The 25,417-nt window shown below is 40.5% G+C and overlaps 2 protein-coding genes across 6 annotated transcripts; both read left to right on the top strand.

The window, feature by feature from the left end:
- Positions 1-2,054: 2,054 nt before the first annotated feature.
- Positions 2,055-7,337, top strand: LOC4350798 (ETO1-like protein 1). The gene is made up of 5 exons (XM_015761749.3): positions 2,055-2,774; positions 3,000-4,709; positions 4,992-5,283; positions 6,075-6,384; positions 6,755-7,337. Exons 1-5 carry the CDS (start codon positions 2,647-2,649, stop codon positions 6,973-6,975), a joined length of 2,661 nt encoding a protein of 886 aa, XP_015617235.1. The 5' UTR covers positions 2,055-2,646; the 3' UTR covers positions 6,976-7,337.
- Positions 7,338-11,340: 4,003 nt separating this feature from the next.
- On the top strand, positions 11,341-24,961 carry LOC4350799 (putative protein phosphatase 2C 76). 5 transcript variants are annotated; one of them, XR_010737773.1, is made up of 20 exons: positions 11,341-11,762; positions 12,379-12,628; positions 13,410-13,519; positions 13,599-13,733; positions 14,703-14,934; positions 16,100-16,470; positions 17,301-17,374; positions 17,594-17,747; positions 18,118-18,301; positions 18,933-19,158; positions 19,571-20,002; positions 20,266-20,323; positions 20,454-20,541; positions 21,217-21,288; positions 22,281-22,377; positions 22,461-22,946; positions 23,246-23,324; positions 23,890-23,972; positions 24,065-24,119; positions 24,633-24,961. XR_010737773.1 is itself a non-coding variant. In XM_015762325.3 (20 exons), exons 1-20 carry the CDS (start codon positions 11,402-11,404, stop codon positions 24,690-24,692), a joined length of 3,252 nt encoding a protein of 1,083 aa, XP_015617811.1. In that variant the 5' UTR covers positions 11,341-11,401; the 3' UTR covers positions 24,693-24,961. The 5 variants fall into 5 exon arrangements, 2 of the variants coding, with proteins under 2 accessions (XP_015617811.1, XP_066161747.1); XR_010737772.1 differs by having other exon boundaries at positions 22,461-22,604; XR_010737771.1 differs by having other exon boundaries at positions 22,294-22,377.
- Positions 24,962-25,417: the final 456 nt, after the last annotated feature.

Genomic DNA, 25,417 nt, shown 5'->3' on the forward strand with positions numbered 1-25,417 from the left:
CACCAAGAAAAATAAATATGGCCAAGACATAAGACAGGTTTAGACCAGGGGAGCAAGGCACAGATTACTTAATTAATCGGCGTTGGCAATACTTAAATCATTTGGATAGCTAGATTCTTGGATTTTGCCTAGCTTAGCTAGTGCATGAATATTAGAAAATCAGGACAGCTTGAACAACCGATTTAGGGAAAAGAAAACACCAAGGTCTAATTTGTATAGGATCCTTGAGGTTGAAACCATTTATACAATGAAAAATCTGTATGGATAAACATGACCACAATTTGCCATAGATTTAGGCTTAGTTTAAAATAGTCTAAACAGATGAATGGATGATAGATTATTTAATTTTTATGATATTCAATAGTACAAACAGATAAAATAAACAAAGCTGAAAATTTGTTTTAAAAATATTCTAAGCAATTTATATATATATAAAGCTTTTGAAAAAAGAAATCAGACCATTTAGGGGAGCTTAAAAAGCGTGCCCGTAAAGAGGGGAAAAAAATAAGCCTTAGTCTTTGTCCATCGTTAAAATCTACAGTATATGACATCCAGCTTATTTTATCACTGTTTCAAAATAAAAAGGAGAGCTTATTTTAATTTATCACACAAAGATATGACCAAACATAGCTTCTCTTCTAAAGGAAGATGGTTACAACCAGTGGAATTTCACCACTTTAGGGAATTATACTGCAAACACAAACTGTTAATAATAGAAAAAAAATAACACCATAGTTTATTTTCTTGTCACTATCTGAGTGATGATTGATATTGATTGTATATAAAACCAAACAAGGCTGTAAATATGGGTAAATCAAGCCGTTGGGAGCATTGATATACCCCCGGGGAAGACGATGATCCGATCGAGAGTAGCTGAGCCGACTCTCTCTCTCACTCTCGTCTCTTGGCAGATCAGATCAAGATCACCATTTAATTCCTACATACTCACCGTGACCAAATACGTACGTTGACCATAAATGGCCATCCATCCACAATCCATCCATCTGCATATGCTTCTCTCCCAACCCCAAACCGCGTCTTCTTCTACCTCCCGCTAAGTACACGCACAGTACGACACATTAGTAGTCGTAGTCCTCCTCCTCACCGCCGCCGCTTCTCCTCCTCCTCTTCCTCCTCGTCACCATCGCCATATTCCGACCAATGCCATTGCCGCTGTCGCACGAATATAACGTATCCAAAAAGACACACAGCAGCGACGATGTCCTGTATGTGTAGTCGAGCACGTCCGGACGATGTACAAAATTTTAAATTTAAAGCTTAAGTTTAAAACTTAAATTTAAACCCGTGAAATTTTATTTCTTTTCATCATAATTTATTTCTCGATATTGACTTTAAACTCGTTAAAAATATATATTTAAATATTTTTTAAAAATATATTATTCCTTCTTTAATAAGTGTTATGGAAATATATATCTAAATATGTTTTTAAAAATATTATTTTTTTGTTAATAAGCATTAAATAAATATATACTCCCTCCGTTCTATTTTAAGTGCAACCATGATTTTTTCATGCACAACTTTGATCGTCCGACTTATTTAATGTTTTTCTAAAAAAGATTAAAAACATAAGTCATGTATAAAGTACTATTTATGTTTTATCATCTCATAACAATAAAAAAATATAAATTATAAAAAAATTCAAATAAGACGGACGATCAAAGTTGAGCACGAAAAATTATGGTTGTATTTAAAATGGGATGGATGGAGTATTTAAAGATTTTTAAAGAGAAAATCAGTGGTAGCCAAAAAACCATGGGAGCCACAGCGCTGACGCGCAGCACAGTGGCCAGGTGGACACGATGGGGTTAGGCTTGTCCTCGATGGATGGCCGACTTAACCCCCGCAATTAACGCGGATTAATCTCGCCGCGACCACAACAACTTCCTCTCTGTTTCACTACCCTCTCTCTCTCTCTCTCTCTCTCTCTACACGCTTTGCAATTTTGCATCGTGCCATCGTCCTGTCTCTCTCTCTTCCTCGAGAAAGAAAGGAGGAGAGGGGATAAAGCGCACAAAGAGCAGCCGCTTTGTGCCAATCTCTCTCTCTCTCTCTCTCTCTCTCTCTTCTCTCTCTCTCTCTCTCATCTTCTCCTCCCCAAAAAGAAGAGATCACCAATTCTGTGGCTGCTTGTTTCAGCTGCTTAGGATTCCCAAGAATTCCATTCCAAAGCAGCAGCTGCTCCTCCTCCTTGAATCTTGGGATTCAGTGCACGCCTCCCTGCTTCTTCCTTCCTCCTCCTGCCTTGCAAATCTTGGAGCTTTTTTTTTTTTTCCCCTCTTCTCTTGTAGGAGTAGGAGAGTAGGAGGGGTTGGAGTGGAGGAGATTGGATTTGGTGGTGGTGTTTTGTGCGGCGGTTGGGGGTAGAGGAAAGGGGAGTTTGTGGGGGGAGTGGTTAGTTCTTGGCTTCTTCTTCTTCTTCAGCGAGAGCTACTACAGCTACAGCTCGTGCTCGTGCGCCATTAAAGTCCTCGCCTTTGCGTCTCCCCCCTCTTTCTACCAGCCCACCTCCTCCTCTTCTTCTTTGGATTAGGGCTTCGAAGGCGGCTGCTTTCTCTGCGGAGGGGGTTGAATTCTTGCGATTCTTGGAGGGGGGATTTGTCCTGAGTGATTTGGTATGTGGGCAGCATGAGGAAGCTCTTCTTCTCCGAGTTGACCTCCTGCAAGGAGACCAAGCTCCACTCCGCGCCCCACTCATGGCTTCCCCTCGAGAAAGGGAAGCTCTCCAAGTTCGCCGGCCACTCCACCTCCTCCATGTAAGTTCTCTCTCTCTCTCTTGCTGTTACATGATGCGTTTGGCTTGTTCTGAATCCTGCTACTTTAGTTAGTTACCTGGTCTTTGTTAGTAGTACTTTGTGTAGAGAGAGATTCACAAAATTCAGATTTTACTGGTATAGTTCTGAAGAGCTTTGCTGGCTGGTTGGTTGGTTGGTTGTGATGTTCATCAATTTGATTCTTGGTGGGTTGTGGTTGTGGTGCAGAGAATCGCTGATGAAAATGCCGGAGCCGGTGGTTCTTCCCCACTTCAAGCCTGCGGATTATGTGGACATATTGGCCCAGATTCATGAGGAGCTGGAGTCTTGCCCTCCTGATGAGAAGTCGTGCCTGTACCTGCTCCAGTTCCAGGTTTTCCGCGGCCTCGGCGAGGTGAAGCTGTCGCGGAGGAGCCTCCAGTCCGCGTGGGAGAAGGCGAGCACGATACACGAGAAGCTGATATTCGGGGCATGGCTCAAGTATGAGAAGAAAGGGGAGGAGCCGATATCCGACCTCCTCAGCTCGTGTGGCAAGTGCTCTCAGGAGTTCAAGCTGCTGGATTTCGTGTCGCAGATCTCCACCGGGTCGCATGAGATAAGCTATGATGATGAGTCGGATGTGTTTTGGGGCTCTCCGGTGGTACATTTCCGGATAAGAGATGATATGATTGCATGCGATCGGCGAAAGCTTGCTGCTTTGTCGACTCCGCTGTATGCAATGCTTAACGGTGGCTTTCGGGAATCACATCTTGAGGTTATTGATATGTCTCGGAATGGCATCTCCTCGATTGGTATGCGAGCAATCAGTAAATTCAGCTTGACAGGAAGGTTACCGTATTTATCAGCAGATGCTATTTTGGAAATGCTTGATTTTGCTAATAAGTTTTGCTGCAATGGCCTCAAGGATGCTTGTGAGCGAAAGCTTGCTTCTTTCATTTGCTCGAGGCAGGATGCTATAGACTTCATGGAGTGTGCTCTTGAGCTGGGTTGTTCCATCCTTGCTGCTGCATGCTTGCAGGTGCTCCTGAATGAGCTTCCAGAGTGCTTGAATGATGAACAAGTGGTTAGGATATTCTCCTGTGCAAGTAAGCAGCAGCGATCCACAATGGCTGGAAATGCTTCTTTCTCCCTATATTGCCTTCTTAGTGAAGTCTCCATGAGCATCAACGCGACATCGGATGTCACGGTGACCTTCTTGGAAAAATTGGTGGATTCAGCATCAGATTCTAGACAGAAGCAGTTGGCCTTGCATCAGCTGGCGTGCACAAGACTTCTAAGGAAAGATTATGCTGAAGCCGAGCGCCTGTTCAATGCCGCCTTTACCGCTGGACATCTCTATTCAGTAGTGGGTTTGGCTAGACTGGCCTCTATGAGGGGTAATAAGCATTTTTCTCTCAAGTTGCTTGATTCTGTCATGTCATCTCGCTGGCCACTTGGATGGATGTACCAAGAGAGAGCACTATATTTGGAGGGTGATAACAAGTTGGAAAATCTTAACAAGGCCACTGAGTTGGATCCTACCCTTACATACCCCTACATGTTTCGAGCTGCATCTTTGATGAAAAGACAAAGCGTTGAAGCTGCCCTTATGGAGATTAACCGGATCCTGGGATTTAAGCTTGTTCTGGAATGCTTAGAGCTAAGGTTCTGTTGCTATCTTGCACTTGAGGACCATAGAGCTGCTTTATGTGATGTCCAGGCAATCCTCACTCTTGCTCCAGATTATCGTATGATTGGTGGTCGGGTGTCTGCAAAGCAGCTGCGTATGCTTGTGATGGAGAATGTTGAGCAGTGGACAACTGCTGACTGTTGGATGCAGCTTTATGATCGTTGGTCATCTGTGGATGATATAGGATCCCTCTCGGTCATATATCAAATGCTGGAGTCAGATGCTGCTAAAGGAGTTCTCTACTTTAGGCAATCTTTGCTTCTTCTCAGGTAACTTAATTAACTTATTTTATTGCACAGAATAAGAGTTAGCATGATTAAAAAATGATACAGCACATCAGTGATTAGCATTGTAGATGTATAGCACATGGTTTGCATTGCCTGGCATGTCTTACACCTTCTAGTGTGTGGATTCATTTGGAATGCCAAACTACCAGATGGTTTATCAGCATAGTTGCACATGCCTCCTGACCAACTTACATCATGGTCTAATTCTTGTGCTAGAATCTCAGGGATGTTGTGATTAATACTATTTTAACCTTTTTTTTTCAGATTAAATTGTCCTGAGGCTGCAATGCGCAGTTTGCAGCTAGCTCGTGAACATGCTGCAAGCCAACATGAACAGCTTGTTTATGAGGGATGGATATTGTATGATACCGGCCACTGTGAGGAGGGACTGCAGAAAGCAGAAGCATCCATCGCAATACAAAGATCATTTGAAGCATTCTTTCTGAAAGCTTATGCTTTGGCTGATTCGAGTCTTGACCCTTCAACTTCAGCAACAGTTGTATCACTTCTTGAAGATGCATTACGCTGCCCCTCTGATAGACTACGGAAGGGTCAGGTATGGCTTTATGACTTCATTTTCTTCCACATCCTTTCATCAATTCTACTTAGCTAAACAGACCATGCATGATAACAAGTTGCTGTCCTGTTTCTGCTGTGACATAATGCAAATTCTGAGATCATATTTCTCATAACAAAAATAGGAATACTTTATACCCTTGTAGCACATTCTGAAGTAGTCAAACAAAGGTTTCAAATTGGGTTCTTGGTACATGAAGTGTAATTTTACCTTGTTGAGTTATCTTTTAATACCTTCGTACTTGAGGCATAATGGCATAATATGCATTTGTTCATTTTCCAAATTCGTTGGTTGTTATTTAGATCAGGTGTTGTTGCTCCACCTATGTTAGGAAGTTAAGATGTCCTATTCATTATTGAATTATTAATGCAAATGGCGCTCTCACTATTAAAATTGGCTGTCCTGGTGCTCATAACATGCCAACCATCAATTCTTCTCATAGGTGCACTGCAAGCGTGATTTGATTTCCTATCAAGTATCTAACATGTTTCTAAGTTATGAGTTATGACATCTGATACCATTGATGCTACTGATAATTGCCAACCATATGGATGAGTGGACTGACTTAAATGAAACTTTGCTCTCTTTTTTTTCATCAGTTTAGCTAAATGGACCGACCAGCCACAATCAGTACTTTTTTCTATCAGCTTAAGCTGACAGTGTACATTTTATTTCTGTAACATTGGTTGACCCAATCTGCAGCATTGTATTTGATTTGAGATGTTCGCGAATGGTACATCTTATTCATCGTAATGTGTGACATCTTGTAGGCTCTGAACAACCTTGGGAGTGTTTATGTGGATTGCGGGAAGCTTGACCTGGCAGCTGAATGCTACATCAATGCCCTAAAGATTGGTCATACCAGAGCTCATCAAGGCCTTGCCAGGGTCCATTTCCTCAGAAACAGCAGAACTGGTGCATATGAGGAAATGACCAAGCTAATAGAGAAGGCCAGGAGCAACGCATCAGCTTATGAGAAGAGGTCGGAGTACTGTGATCGTGAGCTAACAAAATCAGACCTGCAGATGGTGACCAAACTAGACCCTCTGCGTGTATACCCCTACAGATACCGTGCTGCTGGTAAGCACCGCTTCCTGCCTAGCAAATCTTGTTTGTTATGATATAGGTATGACTGAGACAAGATTTGTCATGATAGCAAACCACCAGTTTCAAAGCAGGTTGAAACTTGGATATAAAATCGTGGTCACAGTAGTTTAATTTGTTAGTAGATGTAGCTCATCGGTGTCCAACTCCCAGAGGTTTGTGCTATTATAACTAACCAACTACTCCTTTTCCTATCATAAGCTGGTAAGAAGTCAATGTTGTTTGGCAATATTCTATGCTCAACTTGATCAGTTGGTGTAACAACCACATATTTCACTCAGTTCAAAAATTAGCTCATCTGTTTGATATTCTCATGCATCTTTTTTCGCTGATCTGGAATCCTCAGTGCTGATGGACAACCACAAAGAGAAGGAGGCCATCGCGGAGCTGACAAAAGCAATCGCCTTCAAGGCGGACCTGAACCTGCTCCACCTGCGAGCCGCCTTCCACGAGCATGTCGGCGACATCTCGAGTGCACTCCGGGACTGCCGCGCAGCGCTCTCCGTGGATCCTAACCACCAGGAGATGCTCGAGCTTCATCACCGGGTGAACAGCCAAGAACCCTGAGCCCCCCATTGTTGTACATACAGGAGCTCTACATAGCCAACCATACCCCAAGTGTATGTTTTGTACCATACACAGCAGATCAATGTAAGGATAGTAGCCAATTTAGGCCCTCCACCCCCAAAACCAACCCAATTCCTTGTGTCCTTAATTAGAATATGTTGCTCATCATAGAGTCCTTTTTTTAGTAAATTATTATATTTTTGTGATTAAGCCCCCCTCCTAATTGTACCCTCCATGTGCCCTCCCCCAACCCCATGTTCCCAACAAGTTTTGACTATCTCATGTGTAAATGAAAAATGGAAGAAAAAGAATGGAGAAGGTTTGTGTCGGCGTCTGCGCAAAACTGTCAAAGTTGATGCTAATCACTGATTGCACATGTGCTTTGTTTCTCTTCTGATTATAAACAAAATGAACTGATGAAACTATCAGAAACAATGCCATGTGGATTAGAAGAACTTGGAATTGTTTCTTTGCTTAATTTGTTTATTAACAGCAGTCATCATCAGTCTGAAGAATTTGTGGCATCCATTGATCAGTCAAGTCAGTGCTGCCATGATTGGAGCACTTTGCTTGACAGTGGATGGATGGTCCATGAATGGTGAAACTGGGAGAGAAGAATTCATGGGATTCCAATCTTTTTTTCTCCTTACAAGTCATCATCAGCAGTATCAGTTGAATTGACCGGATGATTATCATCTTCTGGTGATGCGTCATGGGTGATCAATGGCGTACGCATGATGGTCCATGGCTGTCAGAATGAGATCAGATGGCTGTGAGAGATTCAGAATCACGCGTACCTAGGATTCCTTCAGTCTGCTGCTGCACTGGAGTGAAGGTACATGCATGCTATAGACAAAAATGGACGGTCCGGATGGATATCTGTGGACGAACTGATGAGTGCCAAAAATCTCTGACATGGTCCATGGCTTGGATTTATGAAGGCACAGAGTTTTTTTTTTGTCTTTTGAATTTTTAACACTTCAGAATATATATATATATATATATATATATATATATATATATATATATATATAGTTTTTTAGTAATCAAAAGGGCAATGTTAAAAAAAAGGATTTAAAAAGCCACATTTTTTCGCCTATAATTGATTATAAGCCGTAGCACTTATTAGAGAGGAAAATGTGGGTAAAATTTTTATATTTGTGTTTTAGCAATTTAAAAGCCAATGATGAAAAAAAAATCAAAATCAACTCTAAAATTATGGTTTAAAAATTCAAATTTTGGATGTGGCTGAGAAGCCAAAGAGCAAACGATGGAGCTGTTTCTATGAATCACTACGATTTCTACTAATTATATTGATGTGAAGTTAGACGAGGTAATGCTTTTTATATAGTACTAGTACGATACATGGTCAAAAAGATAAAATGAAATGAAAGGATGGTGTGATGCAAGATTTCATATCAGACACTTGTATTTGGCTTCATGCAAATCTTTTTCTTGGTCTGCCTAACAATTTCAACAACAAAGCTGGATTTCATCACCTATAAAAACAACATGTTACAACTTACAACACAAGATCTCCATGATATCACATCTAAAGTTGTGTTTAGGTAAATGATAGGTGTAACCATCCAGGCAGACATGACAAAGTTAGGCCTTTTTCCATTAAATTTCATTTCTAGCTTGGCATATCCATCTGAAAATGTCAAGAAAACGTCAAAGGATGCTCACCTCATGGGTAGTGGCTGTCTGCCTCACTTTTTTCTGATGGAATTTCAGCTGCAAGCTTCTGTGTCAGACTCAGAGCCACATGCTAAGAGAAAATAAATCTGAACTCGTTGAATTGAATCGTTTATTAATGGGCTTGTGGTGACTATCAGATGAGCTCATAGAACACATGATGAGGCTGGATAGAGAGGATAAGAGATTGTGATGATAAGCTCTCCTATGCGTCTCAAACACTACTGATTTATTGAAAGTTATCCACTACTGGGAGAGCCTTGTTTACATGATCATTATTAGGGTTTTAATTTGTGTGCTTGATGTCAAAAGTTTTGCTTGTTTTGTATATTGACCAAATTGCCAGAAAAAAGTGCCAAATTGGCCAATTCCTGGTGTATCGATGTGGATACTTGGGTTTAAATTGGCTTGAAAGCAACTAACGCGTATTGTGGTTAAATAACAAGATTGAGCTGTAATTATGAAGTTATTGACAAGTGCGTTAACTATATCTTGCACACGAACGAAAAGACTATATTTTACGCACGGACAAACTTACGTAAACCAACTTCAATTCGATCTAAAAACGTTTGAATTTGTTGTATCAATGAACGATCTATCGCTCTGCCTTGCTAATTTCATTCATAGCGTAATGGGCCTAAATTTCCCAGGCCCATGATAGTCCAACCTGATCCATATTGGAAAAAGTACACCGAAGGTCCCTCAACTTATCATCGAATTACAAAATCGTCCCCCAACCACAAAACCAAATATATAACATCCCTTAACTTACAAAACCGTTCGTTTTACACCCTTCAGTGGTTTTGACCCCGGTTTTATCCTACATAGCGGGTGAGTCAACGTGGGACCCACGTGGGCCCTACATGCCAGGATGCCACGTCTTCAGCTCTCTTTTTCCCCTCCTCTCCCTTCCTCTCTCTCACTCATCTCCCTCTGGGCAGGCCGGCCGGCGGTGGGGAGGAGGTCGGACGGCCGGCCGGCGATGCGGCGGCGGCGACACGGGAGAAGGGGAGGGAGGCGGCGGCTGGAGCACGGGGGAGATCAAACGTCGACGAATAACGTCGTCGTAGCGAGGAAGGAGGAGGCGGGGGGAAGCGGGCGGCGGTGGAGGAGCTCTGGCATCGCGTTGACCGCGGGCGCGACAAGATGCGTCGGCGGTAGTCGGAGGTCGCCGCGGCGAGGGAGGAGAGATGAGCGGTGGAGAAGCGGGAGAAGAGGAGGGAGGCGGCGGCGGGAGCACGAGGGAGATCGAGCACGACGGCGGGCGGAGTGGCACTATGCGAAGCCGGCTCAGGTCTGCCATTGCGTCGAAGAACGGCGCCATCGTCGCGAGGAAGGAGGAGGCGGGGGGAAGTGGGCGACGGTGGAGGAGCTCCGGCATCGTGTTGAGCTCCGGCGTCGCGTTGACCGCGGGCGCGATGAGCTGCGTCGGTGGCGGTCGGAGGTCGCCGTGGCGAGGGAGGAGCTATGTGTGTCCTCCTCCTCCTCAAACCTATTGCCATCGTCGTCCGCCACCGCCTCGCCTCGCTGGCTTTGCGCGCCACCGACCTGCCCCGCTCCGTGCAGCCGGCTTCGCGTGCCACCTTCTCGCCGGCCTTCTCTGCCCGCCGCCGCCTCACCAGCTTCGCGTGGTGCCGCTCCGCCTCGCTGTCGCCCCACTCCGCTCGCCGCAGTGCTTGATCTCCCTCGTGCCCCCATCGCCGCCTCCCTCCCATTCTCTCCGTGTCGCCGCCGCCGCATCGCCGATCGCCCGTCCGACCTCCTCGTCCCGGTGACCTCCTCCCCACTGCCGGCCGCCCTACCCAGAGGGAGATGAGTGAGAGAAAGAGGAAGGGAGAGGAGGGGAAAGACGGAGCTGATGACATGGCGTCCTGACATGTGAGGCCCACGTTGACTTACCCGTCACGTAGGACAAAACCGGGTGCAAGACCACCGAAGGATGTAAAACAAACTGTTTTGTAAGTTAAGGAATGTTATATATCTGGTTTTGTGTTTAGGGGACGATTTTGTAATTCGATGACAAGTTGAGGGACCTTCGGTGTACTTTTTCCATCTATATTACGTACGGCCACATTAAGCCCATTCATGTCCCAACATTACGGGCCGCAGGTACACCGGAATCCCGTCAGGGCTTACTTCAATTGAGAAAATCCAAGATATTTCATTGACAAGCCACTAATTCCAATATAAATACTTTTTGATGAGTGTGAATTTCATGAAATATATCATTGTACAAACGACTTTGCCCTAGAATTACTATAATTGCTAGGGTTTCACTCATCCCGCCCTATTAAATATGATGTTCGTTCTATAGCACTTAATGAGGGCGATCATATTTACGGATATAGTCCTTTGTATGATATGAAACAAAAACTCGCAATCATCGATGGAACTTTTTGGACTTGGGCGTTCGTGAATAATAACATTTCTTGGATTTTCACTAATTAATATGGGCTGCACGTTCCCGTTTCAGCCCAACCTATACATGGGCCGCACGAACCTTGGAATCCCGTTCCAGCCCAACGTATATGGGCTGCAGGTACCCCGCAATCCCGTTCCGGCCCAACATTTGTGGGCCGCATGGAGAGGTCGCGGCCCCGTTCAGGCCCAAAAATGTAACGACGCTTCGTCTCATAGAGGCTGGAGGGTGGGGCCCACCACGAGCTCGGGACACGCAAAGCCTCGCCTACCATTTCCCCCAACTCCGGCGAGCGGCGGCGACTCCCCGATGCGGCTGGGTTGCTCCGGCCGCCGCCGCCGCCTACTCCGAGCCGCGCTCCTCCGCCTCGTCGTCCTCGTCCTCGTCGCGCCGCCGCGGAGGTGCGCGGGGGAGTCGGCGACCTGCCTCGCCGTGTACCGCGAGGGCGGGGCGCCCGCGGTGTTCCAGTCCGCGCACTGCCCGCGCTGGACGCTCCTCGCACCCTCCGCTGGCAGCGGCGGAGAGGGGGATGGGGACCGGAGGTCGTCCTCCTCCTCCCCGCCGCCGCCGCCGCACCCGAGGGGGTGCCACGTGGCGGTTGACAGAGGCAGGCGGCGGTCCCAGGAGGACCGCGCCGTCTGCGCGCTCGGCATCCGCATCCCCTTCATAGGTATATACCACAAGCTTCGATATCCAAATTCTCACTTTCGTGTCATGGTTGAGTATGAGATGGGCAAACTGAGTACGAAAACCAGCTTAGGATTTTGAGAGATTCTATGAGATTGAATCAGAACTTTGAGATTATGCAGGGAACCTAGTGCAAAATCAGGTCTTCTACGGTATGCGCTTTGTCCTGTGAAATGTTTAATGGCATCTCTCTGAAGAGAGTGGTTTCTTAACAAGTCGTAAAATCCAACTGGGACTGTGGGAAGCTGGGTTTTACTTACACTAGAGGGATCATGATTTGTTAATGTGTTGGAGGTTTTGTAGAAAGGTATCATATACATACAATTTGCTTGGTCCAACCGAGGTTATCGATGGAAAATGTCTTTTGCGTGCCGTAAAGGCTACATGCTGATGGTTGCTCAATGCTGAAGATGGTTGTATCATGTGTAGAGATCAGGAGATCACAGGCTACTATTATTCGGTCAATTGAAATATCAAATATCTTACATGTAGACCTCTTTTTAGAAGTGCTTTGTTTGTTCCCTATTTTGTGTTTAATGCTTTAAGATGCACTCTTTTCATTTGCAATTTGATCTGATCTATCCTGCCAAAAAACACAGAGCATATGAGGATTAAAGAGGTGGACGTCGGAGTGGTTGCAGTATTTGATGGTCATAATGGGGCTGAGGCTAGTGAGATGGCTTCTAAGCTTTTGCTGGAGTATTTCTTGCTCCATGTTTATTTTCTTCTTGATGGTATATACTCCATCATGTTCAGAAAATCTACTGGAAAGCTGACATATAAAGAAGTTACTATTCTTAATAATGTCATTAATCTGTACAAGGAGGACCAGTCCAGTCATAGCAAGGGGTATGTTGTTCTTCTATCTATGTTTTGTTTATGTTGGATAACAAGCATGGTAATGTGAATAGGCACTTCAACATTATTTCTTTTGTTTCTGAGTCCTTGATGTAAAACAGTATGTGCTTTACTTTCACAATATTAGCACATCCACCCCCAGTGCCAAATACTGCCTATACAGTTGTACATGTTTAGAACTCTAACATAACATCTAAAATTTTTATTTCTTTCCCATGATCTTTAACCTATGTAATATCTCCAGTAATGCTAGTACATGCCTAGTATTGCCACACATGCAATTTTGATGTCTGTATAACATACTCTGCTCTAAGTATGACATCTGCCGTAGTACAATTTTGATGGTGGATAATCCATTTATCACCTGTGAACCTTTTTCACTTGGTTCACTTACTAGCTAATCAGGGTTTAAGAAGGAAATTTCAGTTAGCGTTAAGCGACCAATATTTTATATCCTGGTCCTGAATTCCTGTTTGTTTCCCTAGATTCTTTCCTTTATGGAACAAAGTGAGTAACATGTTGCTTACTTGCTACAATAGTATTTTCCATGTCTAATTCTGCCGTTTGTATGACAAGGTTTTACATCATTTAACATGTTGGAGCAGGCAGGCTTAAATTATTATGATATATCAACTAGCAAATTTTGTAGTAACAAAAAAAATGAAATTTTTGTTTCCTTGATCTTAAACTACTAAATTTTTGAATGGCATTTAGAAGGATGCAAACCTTGTTTTCAGGGTAATTTAAGTTGTTCTGTACTGAAAAAATGCAGGTCATGTTGGGCTTTACCTGCTATTCTAGATCGATCATTCCACATGGAAGTTCTGAAGGAATCATTATTGAGAGCAGTTCATGATGTTGATTTGACATTCTCCAAGGAAGGTGTTATTTTGACCTACAAATTGAATTGCATCACATGTTTTCGTTATAACTGAAAATGAACCTTTTGTTGTTCAGGAAGCTTTACGGAATAATTTTGAGTCTGGTTCAACAGCGGCTGTGATCTTGATAGTCGATGGCCAAATCATAGCTGCAAATGTGGGAGACTCAAAGGCTTTCTTGTGCTCAGAAAGTCATGACTCGTACCATCAAAAGAGTCAGTCTTCTTTCTTCCATTATATAAATGAATTAGCACAATCAGGTGTTTTTGCCTATGCTGTGAGTTGTAATACATATGTTTCCTTTGCTCCTATCATCATGGCCTTGTGATTATTCAAGTTTCGCTTCTTTACCGCATCCTTCTGTGCTATGATGCATTAAGGTGGCATCATTTCATGTCATTACCTTACCTGGATGCACAGCAGCCTTAATTCTTTGATTAGCTGCTCTGTTCATTCAGTAGTACTTTATTCGTGTTTATATCATCTTTGTGGAATTATTTCTGCCAAGTCACTGAATAACAATCTGGGTAGGCTGCAATCACCAAGATAAATATGGGTGCATGTATGAATTGAAGTTCTGGAAAGATCTATGCTCAAAATATTTCATCATTTCAACAGGGAGTGCCCAAATCATATTTCTTTGTGTGAAACCTTGTTCGCAATGGGATAAACCCTTTGCAGATGAAGGATTGGCGATATAACTTGAAGGAGATTAGATTTCAGAAGCCAGGGGAACATATACGGGTCGTGGTCAGAGAGATTGAGGGATTGATTCTAGAAAATTAGGGAGATAGACATATTTTTCTTGCTTGATAAAGAGTGAATTACAGTACAGCGATATGGGATTCCTTCTATGGACTGAAAACTCTATTACCACCAGTTAACAGACCAAAGACTTCCTGTACTCTGTCTCAAATACCAACTTCTTCTTGGATAAACTCTCAGCCCGTCCATGTTAATGCAGCCACTTGGACATGAACAGGGCCCTTGCAATTGTCGCTGTGCATATTCATCTCTGTTTTTTTGAGGGGAAATATATTCATCTCTGTTGCTTCCTGTGCTGCTACTGTTGGCCCTTGTGGCCTTGTTTTCTTGTTTGTTTGCATATTCATCTCTGCATCCTTTTTTGCTTGTGTCTCTTGCACTGTGGAGTAGTATTGATAAGAAAACTTCTGTTGTATCAGGAAAACGGAGAAGAAAGAGAAACTCCAACAATCGTGATGACTTTGCATTAGCAAATTATGATGGACCGTTCTATAATGTGAAGGAGTTGACCAAGGATCATCATCCTGATAGAGAAGATGAGAGAAGCCGTGTGGAGGCTGCTGGTGGTTATGTTCTTGAGTGGGCTGGTGTGCATCGTGTTAATGGTGAGCTAGCACTATCAAGAGCTATTGGTGATGTGCCTTACAAACGGTTAGTACACATTCTGTAATTTCTACCTATGTCTTTCATTTACCGGTTTCAGAAATTTATTTGTTGTACTCACATAAACCAAGCTATACCTAAAAATGACCATGCTTACCTCACTCAAAAAGCCTCCATTATGTTTCTATTATGCTTGAGATGGTGTGTGTTACTCTATACATGGCATAAATGACCTGTAAATAGAAATGGATAATTAAAAGAGGAGAGAGTATAGTAGGAAAAACAGGTAAAAGGTTATCTTGAAGTCATATAATGGCATTGTTTGGAAGAAATTCCGATCGTTAGAATGACATGAGTTCAGGAACTGAATATTAGGGTTTGCATCGTGATATTTTGTCAGATAAACCTATTTCCCTTTTAGTAAACATTGGTCATAGATCGGCTGGATGTTGTGACTTGCTGGCCAATAGTTATAAATTATTTATGATACCACTAATGGAGTATTCAATGCCTTGCAATAGGACTTATGGATCTAGTTCTTCAGAAACCACCTTTAAGTCTAACAATGTCATTTTAAGAAACTAAAACAAAACTGTTACACCACCTGCCCAATTGGTGGTGGTCTCACATTGGAGATTTGGAGTATGCTGTGGTGGAATGTAGTACTTGCGGGGTTCAAATGTAGCATTTCTGGTTCTTTTGGGGAGGTGAGGACGAAGGCCCAAGCAAATTGCTATCTGTGTTCAGGCATATCCTAAGAAGTGAATTTTGGGCCTAGACTGTTCAAAGAAATCTGAATAGATACTTCATGGCAGTAGAATTGCATGCTACTGGGATGAATATGGAAGCCATGGTGAGGAATCCCTAGCCCTTGCAAATCCACTTAGCATCGCCCTCACTGGATGAATATGTAAGCCATGGTGAGGAATCGTTAAAAAGCCAGATGAGGACCAACCATTCCATACCTCACAATATTGTACAGAAATCAGAAATCAAATAAGTAAACAATAACTAATCATTGATTTTCTCTAATTAAGAACTGTCTAACACACCAGATTCTCAATACATACAGATTACACTCATTAGCAATGCGAACAATATTTAGGCTTGTAACTTTTGGCCTGTGATATTGCAATATATGAATTATTCTTCTGTCAATTGATATACAAATTGCTTGGATAGGTTGAATTGACCAGTCTTATTGTTTTTGTAGGTATGGTGTAATACCGACACCTGAACTGACAGAGTGGCAATCTCTGTCAGCAAATGATACCTTTCTTATTGCCTCCTCTGATGGTGTATTTGAGAAAATGACTATGCAGGATGTTTGTGATCTGATGTTGCGTGTCAAACTTGGTGTTAACCAAGAATTAGGATCCTTTGCAGTAACGCAACGGAATTTGGCAGATTATGTAGTTGATCTTGCTTTAGAGAAAGGGACAACAGACAATGTAGCTGCTGTGATTGTTCCATTGGGATCTCATTATAGCTCTAAAGTTACATTAGAAGATTGGTATATGCTTGAAGAAAATTCCAAGACATCTATTTCACCATTACAGACCATTCCATACCAACAGAAGTCTGGTAGGTTCAATGTACAATAACTTTTTTTTAATCACATTCACTTGGCAATTTGTAATCACAACCACTCGGGCAATTCGTACATTTTGTTTTATTTAGAAGATTGAGCTTTTTATTAGTTTCGAGCAATAACAAATTACTCCAATAATTTGCTATTGTATTATATTATCTATTTGCTTCAAGTATGTCTTCAAATTTGAAGCTCATTGAAATTTACATGGTAGTCCATTTCCTACTGTTAATATATTGGACACCTATAGACATACCAAATCTTCACAGAAGAGCAAACTGCACATTTTGTTTGATGATGCTATCCTCTTATTTTAACATCCTGCTGCCAAATTTTGTTACAGTCGAGAGATTCTATGTTATGTAAATATTAGAGAACCGAATTTGACCTGTTAAATTGAATGCTATTTAGTTCATACTCCCTCCTTCCCAAATTGATCATCATATAATGAAATCCAAAATTTCTCAAATTGATCATCATATAACCGCATGAATATGGATTTCATCGAAATACAATTAATGCGACATGGGAGAATGTGTGCGTGCTAGGATGTAATTGGCATGGTGTTGTAATCGATGCATGCATTGTGGGAGAATGTGTGCATGATGTATTGATTGATGCGATTTAAATTATCCTTGGTCTTGGTGCATAAACATATATGATGATCATTTTGGGATGGAGGGAGTATATGTTATCACTTGGCTGACCCATTCAACTTTCTTGCTATACTTAGTACACTCAACATTTACTTCAAGTTCTCCTGCAAAGTCCTTAATTGGCTAGTCCTTAGTTTTGTTGATATGTATATTCATGTGGCTAGCAGATGATGGTGTTAGTTCAGCTCTTATTGGCGTGGATTATTACAAGCGTTCATCAGCAAAGTTCCATCGATTCTTGGTAAGTGAGAATCTTGTTATGCCACTGCCTGTCCTGAAAGATAGACCAACAGAAACAGATGGATTGTGTCATCTGGTAATTTGTTTCAGTTGGCATATAACATGTTCTGTATGAAGAAGTAATCGAGAAGATTCCTTTTAGAATTCTTACTTTCCTCTATTAAGTTACCTTGTTCGTTACTCCATGTTGTGAAAGTTTCTTTGCTTCATCTGAAATTAGGTTGAAGCAAAAATGAAGAGACTGGGCTGTTTCTACTTATCTGAGAGTCTTGATGAAGATATGGACTATATATTTAGAGTACCAGAAGCCTATCAGCATGAAGGAGTCAATGACTTCGATCACTCGCTAGTTGAAACTGTCTTATTTTCTGATGGTAAATTTTCTGTTAGCATCTACATGGGTGGGATCTTTTCAATAATAAGTGCCATTGTTTCTTTCCTTCAGGGGTTAGCTTGTTGGTAGGTGTAATCCTGTTTCAGTGACTTACCATCCTGTCTTAAACTTTTGGTATTCAAAATTCGATAGTATATATTAACCTCTGATTGAAATGGTGGAGAAAAGGATCATTCACATTTCTATGCATGTATCTTATACATTAGGTTGTTTACCCATGGTTTTGAGTTCCATTGTCATATTAGTACTTGAGAGAGCTGTGGATTTCTGATTTAATGCTTAGTGGTCGTTAGTGTTCCCTATCATGCTCATGCCATCAATTTTTGTCTTCTTTTTACATATGGATACAGGAAATCTTGATAAATACAAGGACAGAGATTTTTGTTGGTACCTTGGTCATCAAGATGGTGAAATGGGACGGTGTCATAGTCCTGAAGCTTTTGCAAATTTCTTTGGATTGCTTGACTCTGTTTCACATAATGGAAGCAAACCGCATAGTTCACATTCATTTGGCTACAAGATATCTGATTTTAGGTACCATTCATATCTCAAGTAGCTTTGTACCTTCAGATCATCTGTAGATCCGCCTGTAGATTTTATGCTTAATTCATTTCAAAACAGATCTCGCACCAACTTAAGTTGATAACTTGCCAACCAAACTTCACACTGATTGAATACCTACCTTATTGGTAACACGCCAATCAAACTTTCACCCCTCGAAGTTATCTGTTCATTTTTTTTCTTGTGTCAATTTTCCCTTAAAAACAATTCTAGCCTAATGATGCCTTCTCAGAACAAAAAATGGTACTGTAACCCTTTATCCAGATAAAGGAGCAGAGCTCAAAACTTTACCTTGGTTTCTTTTCATTAAAGATCTATTTTCGAGTAAAATGAAGAATAAGCACAACCTAAATTAAAAGGCCATTTATGAAGATGACTTCATATGGCAAACTTTTATTAGTCTGGTTAGGTACAAAGACCGTGAAAAGTTGAGGTGAGCCATGATTTGATTCATTTGGTCCTCTGAAATCATTTTTCTTAAAATGTGCGTAAGTATTCTCTACGTCAAAACTCGAGTAGTATATATTGCATTGGCTAAAGGAATACTTATGTATGGACATGTATGCACATATTTGACTGTTTTGCTATTGTTGACCATATTCAGGTACAAGCTGAAGAAAAGATTTGACCGTGGGTCATATGGTGAAGTCTGGTTGGCATTTCATTGGAACTGCTCTGAGGATGTAGACGTACATAAAGATCATTCACACTTTAACACTATACTTAAACCAGACTCATACAATTGCACAAGCTCAAACACAACTTTGCCTGATGAAAACCATGATTCAGACACAATAGATGGTGATTTATTCATATTAAAGCGCATAATGGTAAGTCAAATATCTTTTCCTGATGAATTACCTGCCATCGTGTAGCAATCTTTGTATTTTTTTCCTGGCACCAAGTAATTAGTATTAGAGGTAAAACTGTTTTGTTCTACCAGATGAATTTATGATTCTATGAACTAGTAAACTACCATGGGCTGTGGGTTCACATTGTGGCAGATGGTAGCTGTCACTAATCTCCTGAACTTGCATCAGACATAGTTGCTATGGTCAGTTTCTCCATCATGTATCGACAATCTCCAGTTTGTCTACTACAATGATTAGATGGTTCTAAACTTCTAATGTAATTTAAATGCATGTTATTTTAAACATCTAAAAGTAACTTGAGTTTTCTAAGCAACACATAAGTGTTATTTCCTTATCTTTGACTTGATTATTTCAATCTTGGAAACTGCAGGTGGAGAGAGGACGTGCTGCTTACTTGAGTGGATTGCGGGAAAAATATTTTGGGGAACTATTTTCAAATGCTTCAAGAACTCTTGAAGCTTTGTCAAGGGCAGAGTCATCCACAGCCTTTTCGGTGGACAGTCAACTTAATCCTCATATCTTTGCAGAAAATAACATGTCATTTACTGAAGAACCACTAAAGCACATTGCTAGGTTTATAGAATCTTTTGAATCAGAATTGAAGGAACTATGGCTTGTGTACCGTAATGAAGGCCGCTCATTATCGAAGCTGATATATACAGCTGAAGAAACAAAGTTAGTTACCGGTAACAATAATGAGAGGGTCAGGCATATTCAAGTTCTTCAACCATCAAAGTGGTGGTATTGGTTAAGGACAACGAAAGCTGGGCAAAAGCAAATGCAAAATCTCTTATGGCAGCTGGTATGTTTACACCATTCTTTATAGTACTGTAAATTAAACACCATGCCTCCATAGACCATTCTAGATGCTTCTCAAGTACATCAAAGTTGTCGCTTTATTTTATTGTTAGCCTGTGTATACTAATTTCTCCCCCACCTTTGTGTGTGTGGCTCTTGTCAAATTCAAAAAAAAAAGAAACAAATAATCTGTGAGATGGCTAACCTGTTAATTATATTACATGGTTAAACATACTAACATCTGTTTTTTTTCCTTTCTTCTTTTAGCTGATGGGTCTGAAAGCTTGTCATGATCGTAATATCACTCACAGGGATATTAAACCTGGTACAAAAGCTATAGACTTCTATTCTCTAGTTATATTCATACTAGTTAAATCATTTCTTGTCTTCATTTGTTCCAGAAATAACTTTTGTCAACTAGGCATGCTGACATAATTCATTGTATGCCATGCAAGAGAACATGATAATCTGCTTTGAGGATCTGGAGACAGGAAAGTGTTTGAGAGAGATTCCGTCGGAAGCAAAACACAACAAACTGAACATGTAAGGAATTATATTTTTCCTTTACTGAGATGTTGCAAAAACTTTATCTATTTGTTGTTTATTTTACTTGGAGGTTTCATGATTCTAAATGGTTCGATTAGCAAAATTTTATTATGGTTATATAGTTGGCCTCAGTGGCAGAGGCGCATATGCAGGTGTGGGATTGATTGATCCCACAGAATGTTTGCAGAGTGCCTTATAATATATCGAAATGAACCTAGGTGTTTGACATATAATCTGCAGTACAATAGTTTTAGGAAATTGACTTCACATGTACTTTATCTAGGTTTGCTGTTGGCTGAATGGCTCTTTGACCAACTATTTAGAGAAATTTCACACTCATGCATCTGGCTAAAATTTTATCAGTCTCAGCATAGAATTCTTTTCCTTGGGATCTCCATTATTCAATGCATTTAGTGAAGAACATTTCCTAGAAATTCTTTATTTTGTCTTTATTATCATTTATTAACCAAAATGATGGTTAGAGCTGATACATAAAAGGGAAATTGGATTACACATCAGTACATGACTTGCTACACTTGAGTGGCATGCTCTTGTTAGGTGAATTTGTGACCTACAGAAGCATGTTTGGCATGCTGTAGTCGTGTTTACCCACCTAATAATGTAAGAATGATGTTGCATTGCACTTCTCAAAATGTTTCGTTGTGTATGCAGGCGTCTTATTGACTTTGGCAGTGCCTTTGATGATTTCACATTGAAGCATCTTTATGATTCAGGGCCTACTCGGTGTGTGATCATATTCCTTCCTTTTCTTCCTTTTACCATTTGGTTAGAGCATACATTTTGGGTATTTTGTGCTCGAATTATTGAATATAGAATCTGTCTTATTTCCTGCATTTTGAATTTGATGCCTCTTTAGTCTTCAGTTTTCCTCCTAGAGGACCAATTACTAATTAGGGTGAACTGCTGTGTCTCTAAAAGTTCTTTTAGTACCAAATTCATTTTTAAGATTTAGGCTGTGTTCGGATCTCCAGGTTCCCAACCCCTCCCTCGTTTCTCGCGCGCACGCTTTTCAAACTGCTAAACGGTGCGTTTTTTGCAAAATGTTTCTATACGAAAGTTGCTTAAAAAATCATATTGATCCATTTTTGAAAAAAATAGCTAATACTTAATTAATCACGCGCTAATGGACCGTTCCGTTTTCCATGTGCACTGTTCCTGCTGGGAACGAGCAGCAGCGAACACAGCCTTAGTAGTACTCTGTGCTGGATTCTTGGCTACTTGCACAGCAATGCTAGTTCAAAACTGAAGCATGTGAATTGTAGAATATTCCAGATATTTAAACTTAAATACAATTTTTGGTTCACTATTTTAAAAACTTTGCACAAAGCCATTTCTTTCATTGTAAAATTAGGTTCTTAACCAATTTCAACGGTTTCCCTCCCTGGTGGGCATGTTTGATGGTGGAGAGAAAACATCTTTATTAATCAACTTCAATGGTTTCCCTCTCTGATTGACATGTTTGATGGTGGAAAGAAAACATTGTTTTAAGAGGGTTCTACCCCCTGCTTGATGAAGGATTTAAACCCAGCTTAAGTAATGGATGCAGTGTGGGGCTTTCAATTTACTTACTGTCTGACAAAGTGACAATCTATGGGTTGCATGTAAAAGTCTACTCTGCATTGTTCAATATGCTGTTCTGAAACAAGATATTTGGTGCATGACTCTAGTTTCATTTGTTCTGATTGAAACTCCAATCGATTTTAATACTATATCAGAACTCAACTCCAGGTCTGAGCAGACTTTCGAGTACACTCCTCCAGAGGCACTTCTTAATTCAAGTTGGTTTCAGGGATCAAAAAGTGCCAGACTTAAGTATGTTCACGTTCCTACTTGCTTTACTTTCACTAAGAACCAGCTGCATTGAATCTCTCATCTTGTTATTTACAATTTTACAGGTACGATATGTGGAGTGTTGGTGTTGTCATGCTGGAGTTGATAGTAGGTTCTCCACATGTTTTCCAGATAAGTGACCGTACACGTGCTCTAATGGATCATCGCCTTGAAGGGTGGAGTGAGCAAACAAAGGAACTTGCATACAAGTGAGACATTATTTTGATATTCCTGTCTGAAAATTGTGAAGGACGTTTTCTATTTCTGGATCAGTGAAAACTGTTGGTGCTGCATTTTGATTATTTCATCAGGCTTAAGAATATCAAAGTTGTTTCACTGTAAATGAAAAGAGTATAAGCTCCTGTCAGATTGTCAACCACATGGTTCTCAGGATATCCCAAAATATTCAGAAAATTACCAGACCCTTCTTTTTAGCCAATCAAAGAATTCATGACCTTTTCTGAAGTGCATGATTAACAGTACAATCCATTATTGCTGGAAATTCGATCCACCCTACTGCAAGCTACATAATTTTGGTTTTCTAACTATCTGTAAGCAATTTACCAAAATGACCTTTCTATTGATATGATGTAGTAGGTAGTAGCATGATTTAATTTGTCTGGTTTGTTTCCCTGCCAAACCTTTGAAGATGCTCTATTTATTGGAAGGGATAATTGCTTATTTGACCCTGTTTGGAAAGCTAACTACCAATCTGACCCTAGTTTTTCTAGTTTGCTTATTGGAATTACGAATTTAACTATTTCCAAATTAATTTTTCATATGGAAAGATATAGTCCTGAAGAGTATATTGTTTGACTAACTATTTCTTCTGTTCCTGTTGTAATGTTAGGTTGAGGTCCTACATGGAATTGTGCATTTTAGTCCCAGGAATTTCCTCGCAGCATCAGGGCAGTGGTGACTCTGAACATGTCAGTATCTCAACTCCACTTTATGTTCATTTAACATGTAATGATTTTTTACAATATATATGTTCATATTCTTCCAAAATGTGATTTAAATGGTTATTTCCTTTATTTACACATTGTTCATTATGGACCAAAACAATCTGTATTTTCTTAAAAAAAAAGGAAATGTAAGAAATGTACTCCCTCCGTTTCAGGTTATAAGACGTTTTGACTTTGGTCAAAGTCAAACTACTCTAAGTTTGACTAATTCTATAGAAAAAAGTAGTAATATTTACAACACCAGCATAGTTTCATTAAATCTATAATTGAATACATTTTCATAATATATTTGTCTTGGGTTAAAAATATTACTACTTTTTTTCTACAAAATTAGTCAAACTTAGAGTAGTTTGACTTTAACCAAAGTCAAAAGTCTTATAACCAGAAATGGAGGTAGTACATAGTAACTATACATCCTTGCTTTGAGGCTTGAAAGGAAACTCATTGGATATGCCGTTGTTATTTCTTTAATGTAGAATAAGCTTCCAGGAGATTGTTGCTAACAATGATTTCTTTCTCTTTGTTTTAGGGTCAGTTTCGGCCGGCTTCTTGGAAATGCTCTGAAGAATCATTTGCGCATCAAGTGAAGATCAGAGATCCTCTTAAAATGGGGTGGGTATTGTCGTTTGTTGTCCACGTCTTTTACAGTCCAGATTATTTTCATCTTTGTATCTAATATTTTTATGCTTGCTGTTGCACTCCAGCTTTCCTAATATATGGGCATTGCGACTAGCACGCCAGTTACTAATATGGCATCCTGTAAGTTTCTTGAACCCCAATCTGTAAAGAAAAATGGTATGCTTGCACCCTGTATATTTTTTGAAGAATTTATAAGTACAAGTGCGGCAGAATAATATCTTACATTCTAGAAGCACACAAGAGTGGAGATACAATTGTGAAAACCACCACAGTTCTGAATCATTTCTGTCGGGAAAGTTCAACTCTTCCTGTGCATCTCTAGATAAAACTATGACCTGAAACATTGTACATAAAGATACTAAACTGTGGGCATAATGCATTGTATTTATTATGCTTCTCCTTGAAATATGAAGATGACAATGGAATTAAGAGCACCCATTTCACGGAATGCACCGATGAGAACTACACACAAGCTACTGCCTACTGTTTCTGTTATTTGCATCCTGCTAAACTTGAAAATAATTATGTTAATGCCACTATCAGGCCAGCCCATGCCTTGCAGTTCTATTTTATGACCACTTTATTCATTGATGTGGTTCCATCTCTTAACATATACTTACCCTTGTCTTGTAGGAGGACCGCCTAAGTGTCGATGAAGTATTAGCTCATCCTTACTTTCAGGAGCCACCGTAACCGACACATGATAAAAATCTAACGTACTCGTGACCTATAACAAGTCCTCCAAATTTTACTGCTGAGTGTACATTTGCTTGGTGAGTTCGATCGAAGGAATTGGTGAATCATTTGTAGATGCCAACCCGATTGTCTTACCAGCTGTTGTGAATACCACATGAAAAATAGTTGTACGCAGCAATATAGGTAGATGCAGGCTATGTAAGGATCAGAATCAGCTGTACAGATTATATGCTCAACCGAAATGAAGAAGAATGTTACAACTTTCAGCTGTGTTGAATTGTGTGCTTAGTCTCTTTGGAAGAACAAAGATTGTATACATAATTTTTTTCTACTCCCTCCATCCCATCCCAAAATAAGTGCAATTTTACACTATTCATATCCAACGTTTCACCGTTCGTCTTATTTGAATTTTTTTTATGATTACTATTTTTATTGTTATTAGATGATAAAACATGAATAGAACTTTATGTGTGACTATTTTTTTAAAAAAAATTCATAAAATTTTCAAATAAAACGGACGGTCAAACGTTGGACACGGATTTCTACGGCTGTATTTATTTTGGGACGGAGGTAATAATATAATTATGCAATACAACATTATTCCTTGTTCAATCATGGCTTGTAACGCCAGATTGTTACATGAGGTTTGAATATTTCTGTGATATTCCATCTGTTCATGATATGATGGAAGAGTCATCAGTCACACAGCATAATACTGCACC

Source organism: Oryza sativa, chromosome 11 (assembly GCF_034140825.1).
Source record: "Oryza sativa Japonica Group chromosome 11, ASM3414082v1".
In the NCBI taxonomy this organism is placed as follows: Eukaryota; Viridiplantae; Streptophyta; class Magnoliopsida; order Poales; family Poaceae; genus Oryza; species Oryza sativa.

Coding starts and splice junctions, on each gene's coding strand:
- LOC4350798 (XM_015761749.3), top strand. CDS start 2,647: ATGAGGAAGCTCTTCTTCTCCGAGTTGACCTCCTGCAAGGAGACCAAG. Junction 2,775..2,999: donor GGCCACTCCACCTCCTCCAT/GTAAGTTCTCTC, acceptor GTTGTGGTGCAG/AGAATCGCTGATGAAAATGC. Junction 4,710..4,991: donor CAATCTTTGCTTCTTCTCAG/GTAACTTAATTA, acceptor TTTTTTTTTCAG/ATTAAATTGTCCTGAGGCTG.
- LOC4350799 (XM_015762325.3), top strand. CDS start 11,402: ATGCGGCTGGGTTGCTCCGGCCGCCGCCGCCGCCTACTCCGAGCCGCG. Junction 17,375..17,593: donor CAAAGTTCCATCGATTCTTG/GTAAGTGAGAAT, acceptor ATCTGAAATTAG/GTTGAAGCAAAAATGAAGAG. Junction 19,159..19,570: donor TCATATTAAAGCGCATAATG/GTAAGTCAAATA, acceptor TGGAAACTGCAG/GTGGAGAGAGGACGTGCTGC.